General features: G+C 32.5%; 1 protein-coding gene across 1 annotated transcript in view; it reads right to left on the reverse strand.

The window, feature by feature from the left end:
• Window positions 1-214: 214 nt before the first annotated feature.
• Window positions 215-6,931, reverse strand: part of LOC133173086 (uncharacterized) — a 22,449-nt gene continuing 15,732 nt past the window's right edge. The window contains exons 11-15 of the mRNA XM_061308006.1: window positions 3,789-3,869; window positions 2,107-2,160; window positions 1,458-1,559; window positions 886-963; window positions 215-383 (exon numbers count right to left, since the gene is read on the reverse strand). Of these exons, the coding sequence (XP_061163990.1) occupies window positions 340-383; window positions 886-963; window positions 1,458-1,559; window positions 2,107-2,160; window positions 3,789-3,869 (359 nt within the window). The 3' untranslated portion in view covers window positions 215-339. The remainder of the gene's footprint in view (window positions 384-885; window positions 964-1,457; window positions 1,560-2,106; window positions 2,161-3,788; window positions 3,870-6,931) is intronic.

A 6,931-nucleotide genomic window follows, 5' to 3' on the forward strand; every position in this document is an offset into this window, starting at 1 on the left:
CCTGTCCCGAGACACAGATTATTCTAACTGTATGTATGCTAGTGTAGAATACTTGTGTACCAAGTTTTATTGAAATCAGACAAAAAGTGTAGGAGGAGTAGCATTTTGAAAATTTGTTTACAAACAGACAGACGGACTTACGACGGACACCTTACTATGGCATAATCTCTTCTGATCTCTCAAATATCAAGTAAAAGTCCGTATAAAAATAAAATTCAAATTGTGCAAAATATTTATTAGCAAAATTAAATGTTCATTTACGATAAAAATTAAATGTTTCAGCAGTCCATGGACAAAACCCGTCTGTATCAATAATCACTTGCAGTAGTTTAACTTAGTCTATTCAAAAAAACGGAAAAGCGACCTCTTCGGTGTACAGGCCTCTGTAAAACAAAACAAATACTTCAGTAAGGCAACGTAACAAACTAACAGCCAACACAGATTAAGCTAGTGTCTGCTTTATTGTTTTCGTTTCACCTTAATTTTAAATATCAGGCCCGTAGAATGCTGAAGGAGAGTGGAGCGGGGGGGGGGGGGGGGGGGGCGCCCGTCTCCATTTTTTTTCTGAGCAGAAATTTTTGATATAGTAAATCTTCGTTTAGATGTAGATTGCCGCCATTCCAGGATTTAAAAAAAAATTCCATTTGCTATTCGGATTAATTTGGGAAGTTGCCCCCCCCCCCTTTTTGGACAGTCTATGTATTGGGGGGTGTCAGATTTTTTTTAGAGGCTTGCCCCCTCCTTTTGAAACCGTTGCCACTGGCCTGAATTATGATTAATTATTGATATATTTTAACACATTAAATGGATACAACGAATATAATATAAGGTAACAAACTGACTTGAGTAAGAATTTTAAAATAGAATATCTTCTATATATCTTACCATGCAACTCTTTGATTGGTCCAGTTGCCTTGGCTATAAGCCCAACGACTCCTTTAAGATGGGAAACTTTTTCAACCACTAGAGCAGAAAACAAAGATTGAATTACTATAACATTACAACAGAAGGAAACAAAGCAGGAAAATAATCCAATTCTTTTACTTCTGAACCCTTAGCTCAAATTTATATCATCCTTCAATCAGTTAATTATACTCTCAGTTTAAGCCTGATGACAATAATTCCATTCCTTATTTTCTAAAACCAGTGTTTGTTTGAGTACGTGGCAGGGGTATAAAATAGCTTTGATTTTCGCCGCTTCTCGTTAACGTACCAATGATCATGACAGGAAAGACTATTTTACATAAACTTTAATTTAAATATGGTTTGTGATTTCGGGAGATACTAATCACAGTACCATTTGATCTTCAGTGTTAAATTCTTAGGAGTTGGAATATTTCTTAGTATTACTAGAACCCAATTACCGTATGCTTTTATCCTTATTAATACTGACATGTACATTAAGGAGGGCAGAGTGTTATGCATGTAAATACGAGTTGAAATGTATTCTTTTTAACCTGTGTCATCATTGTCGATCACTTCCTTCATATGTTTAACAGCTCTCTTCAAACAACCGACAACTCTTTTGAAATTCTCATCACAATCCATTCCGAAGTCCTCTACAGTAAACAATCAGTAGGAATCATTTTAACTGATAATTGAACATCTTAAAGATTTTGTAGGCAGATTTATCTACTTACACATCTATAGTGGCATATTTCTGCCCCCTGTATGCAAGATAAATTACTAGTATATTAATATGCAACATAATTATGTAGACATGCGACTTATGTCAACATGCAAAATAATTATGTTGATATATCACTTGTATCATATCATATAAGGGCGTTGGTAAGTAATTTTACCAACATTAAAATTAGATTCTCTAAAGAGATTGGTAACTTGCATGTTAACATAATTATTTTGCATGTTGACATATTAAATAAGTCGCATGTCTACATAAATATGTTGCATGTTAACGTAATTTATCTTGCATGTGGGGGGCAGAAATCTGCCACCATACACATCAGATTAAGGCACTGCTTATGGTTCTAGTATTAACTTCTTTATATAGAATATTTCTCTTTACTACTATCATACGAGTCATGTAGGTTATGTAATTTTTTTTAATTCATATCAAATCAAAACATTTAATAGCCAAATCACCTTCTCTGCAGCCCTCTGGAATTTCAATATCTTCTGGGGGAATGGAGTTAGCTGCTGTAGAAGTACAAAATATATGTATGTATATGATTAAGGGTACATGTTGTAAGATTGGAGGTAGAACATCAAAAAGCGTAAAAGTAACTTGTATTTTCACGAAGAATTTTAAACAAATTAATTCTTGTGTAAATTAAGGTCAAGATCTAGTAAATGAAAGGTGCCTACAGATTTCTCCAATTAGAAAGGTGAATTCGATCCTTTAATGATGCTTTATATTGGAAATAATTTCTAGGAAAACTAAGCCAAAATAAAACTTAATTATTTTAAAATGTCATTTTCAATGAAAAATGAAGTAGATCAGATATAGAGAGAAAGCCGTCTCAAAGGAAATATATCTAGTTTGCCAACACTTTCTCAGTAAAGAACTATATACGGTAAGAGCGTATTCCTGCCCCCATAATAGTCAAATTTTGAAAATCTCTTGAAATGAGAATAAGTGCATATATTGTATAAAATAATCCAAATTAAGACAATATATAATGAAATTGGAAAAATTAGCTGGCTTTTCCTGTCTCTGTGACGTCACAAACTATTTGGATTTCCGTTATTTTTAAAATAGAGGCCAAAATGCACAGAGTTTGTTCAATTTTGACTATAGTTTTTATAGAGTGCAAGCTTGCTCAGGTACCATATTCACATATTTCATTAATATTATCATTCTACACATTATATCAAAAGATCTAGTCTGAGCAGACCTGCGCTCGATAATTTCCAATCAAAATACCGACGTAAAATACGCTATTTTCTCTCAAAATCATTGCAATTTGGAATTTACGTCATTTTATTGACGTCATATCTAACTAATGATGTCATAGTTGATAAAAATATTTAATGCTTTGAAGTCTGCAAATATCCACCTTGTTTAGAACATAATTAAAGATTTCTCCATCAAAGTTTTATTTTGGGGGCAGATACTGGCCACTACAGAATATAGTCCTTTACTAATGTATCTTTTTGATCTCTTTTTAAAAATAATATTGATTTGAACATATTTTATAGTTTAACATACAAGGTTCAGAAACAAGTTCTTGCAACTTATAAGTTCTACTCCTGGTGTTAGTAAAGTTAAAAGAGTTAGTACAATTGTTATAATGATAATATAAAGTAAATAATATTGGCAAATGGCATAAATAAATTGAAATTTTAATCAAATCTCTCAGTTTCATTAATAAATTTATGAACTGCTGAAAATATAAAGCAGTTCATATCATAAGATAAGGTATCACCAGTCTAAAAAGTTTGTCAAAGAGATTGTTTCCTGCTTTTATATATCGCTTACAAACAAAGAAAAAATAATAAACATCCTCATTCTGACCACATATAGAATTTGGAGAAAAATAATATTGAACTGAATATAGATAACTGGATTAGTTTTCACATGTTAACTAATCGAATTCCATGAAAATACTCCATTCTCTACATAATTCTAGTATAGCCGTAAAGTATGGGAAAAAGTAAGTTTAAAATTAAATCTCAGATCATCATGGATTTAGCGCCAAAAAGACAGTCTAAACTCGTTTACTAGATCTTGACCACATCAAATATCTGAAGATAAAAGAAAAATAAAATGTAATGAATATTTGATATGGAAATAAAAAGGAAAAGTTAATTATAAAAAAATATACCCATTTTCTCGTGAAGTTTAGCGAGTTCAACTGTTTTGGCAAGGTGTTCTTCAACACTCTCGGCTTCTAGTCCATTGATACCTGAATATTTTCAAAGTAGCATATATTAAGCAATGAATTATCTACAGTCCCTGTTCAGAGAGCATTAACCACACTTAATTGACCGACAATACAATTAACTCATACTCTAGAAGTAAGATATATATATATATATATATATATATATATATATATATATATATATATATATATATATATATATATATATATATATATATATATATATATATATATATAATATACACATTGCGGCAGAAAAAAACACAACAAAAAAAACTAGTGCTAATTGTAACAGGAACCGTTACAGATGTTCCCCAAATGGCTCCCCAATCCCTTATGATGCCCCATTCCCTACAAGCTTCAATAAATTAGAGTCAATACTTTTGTAATATAGATGGACACTTTATTTTTAAGGGTATTTCATTGGAAAACTACTCCGATATAGCCATATGGGTATTAGCCAATCAAATTTCAGTGCATGTGCTTGCACATGTTTTCTACATTTTTCACATTAATTTTCTTATAGTGTCTCACAATACATACATTTGTGTTAAATATTAAAGAATTTCATTGATAAATAAGAGAGATGTGACCATTTAAGTATTAGCCAATCAGAATTCAGCATACGCGCATGCATGGCCTTGCATTCAATTTTGATAGTATCGTAATGTAGGAGCTTTATGTGCCTATCCATGTCGTAAATTTCATCCTGTTTTGTTGAAAACCGAGGGAGTTATAGACATTTAAAGTTTCAACCAATCAGATTGCAGCACACCTGCATGCGCGTGTTTTCAAGAAATTTCCTATATAACATGTTGTAGCACCTTATAATATATACTTATATTCAAAATTTCAAAGTATTTTGTCAAAAAACAAGGAAATTATTGAGATTTTTGTATCAGTCAATCAGAGAAGAGCGCACGTGCATGCGCGTGAGTTCACGCTAATTTGACCATGTCATCTTGTCTAGACTACTAATACATCTTTATATTTTGAGTTTCAAAGCAATTCATCAAGAAATATAAAAGTTACGGCTTCATCAAGTATATCAGTCATTTCACTCATTGCACGCGCGCGCACGTGCATGCATGTGTGCGCAAAATGACCTTCGTTCCGAACACCTACACAACATGCCTATTAACCCTAAAAAGGTTTCATGTCAATCGGATGAGTGGTTCTATGAGAACACTCCCGGACAAAAAAGTACCGGAGAAGAAAGTAGAAAAAAAGAATAATAATAATAATAACTAGAAACTCATTACTAGTAATGAGAAGGTCTTCCGTTATACTACTTCCTGTTTCCATGAACATGTCTTTTCCAACTTCGGTATTAGCCTAAAACTTATGTAGAAACAAATTAATTTAAAAAATTACTTTTCCTGTCACGACCGGAAGTAATGACGACACACGATTTTTACACGATGCAAATGAACTGATGACTGACTATAAGTCCTGAAAGTTTAAGCCTTCAGTTTTTTACTGTTGCCCAACAATTGTGAGAACAAATTCTTATTTTGAGGACAGGAAAAAACACATGGCCGGAAGTGAACTGAATAAAAATCTCTGAATTTTCTCTTGACTTTTGCAGTACACGTATTTACAGCATATGTAAATGAACATTTCAAATAATTATCTATAAGTGATATTTATGAGAAAGTTAAACCACGAAAAAACGTACTTTATCTCTTAAAACCGGAAGTTTAAAGTTTTTGTTTCCGGTGGAATCTAACATATTTCAAAAGAGGGAAAGAGAAGCAATAAAGTGATGAAAGTTTTAATTTTAAAAAGAAAAGTTGGAATTTTCGATTTCTTCGATCACTTCCTGTGACGACCGGAAGTGACAGCTTACGCTTTTAACGCTATGTGTCTTGCCTTCTCACCAACGTTTATTACTCCTATAAGTTTGGTGTCTTACTCTCATACCGTTTCCGAGATCTCGCTGAAATAACTTTTCATTTTGAGGACAAGATAACACGCGACCGGAAGTGAATTTTACTAAGATATTTCACGTCACTCTAGACATCTGCAGTCTTAATAACATATATAAAAATCATTTAAAGAGCTCTATCTATAAGCGATATGTATGGGAAAATTAAAAACCAGTATTATGTAGTTTTTCTCTTATAACCGGAAGTTGTCGTTTTTTGTTTCTGGTGAGACCAACACATATCGTAACTGTGAAAAAGATACAATTATATGATGCAAGTCTTATTCCAAAAGAAAAAAGTTGAAATTTTTGATTTCTTTGATCACTTCCCGTGACGACCGGAAGTGACGCCTGACGCTCTTAACCCAAATGGTTTTGTCTACTCCTCAAAGTCTAATAATCCTGTAAGTTTGGTGTCTAAATCTCTTACAGTTTCTGAGATCTCACTCTGACAATTTTTCATTTTGCGGACATTTAATCGCGCGACCGGAAGTAAATTTTACAAAGATATTTGACGTTACTCTAGACATTTGCAGTCTTGATAACATATTCAAAAATCAGTTCAAATACATTATCTATAAAAAATATTTATGGGAAAGTAAAATACTCAAATTATGCAGTTTTTCGCTTATAACCGGAAGTTGACGTTTTTGTTTCCGGTGGGACCAACATATTTCGAATCTACAAAAAAGATGCAACAATGTGATGAAAGAAAAAAATCAAAAGAGAAAAGTTGAAAATTTCGATTTCTTTGATCACTTCCTGTGACGACCGGAAGCGACGGCTGACGCTCTTAACCCAAATGGTTTTGCCTACTCCTCAAGATCTATTAACCATATAAGTTTGGTGTCTTTATCTCTTACCGTTTCTGAGATATGACTCGGACAAAATATTTCTGAAAAAAACGGAAATCGGACATATCTGACGACCGGAAGTGAATTTTGAAAAAAATGAAAGATACATTTGTAGGTATTCTCATTGTCTATTATCCCTGAAAATTTCAAGAAAATCCGTCCAGCCATCTCTGAGAAATCGTCCGAAAAGAAAAGGGGAAAAAAATAATAATAATAAAAAGAACTAGAAACTCATTACTAGTAATGAGAAGGTCTTCCGTTATACTACTTCCTGTTTGCATGAACATGTCTTTTCCAACGTC

The sequence above is a fragment of the Saccostrea echinata genome, unplaced genomic scaffold, assembly GCF_033153115.1.
Source record: "Saccostrea echinata isolate AGI-Se365-2 ecotype Australia unplaced genomic scaffold, CSIRO_AGI_Sech_v1 ptg000056l, whole genome shotgun sequence".
Taxonomy (NCBI): Eukaryota; Metazoa; Mollusca; class Bivalvia; order Ostreida; family Ostreidae; genus Saccostrea; species Saccostrea echinata.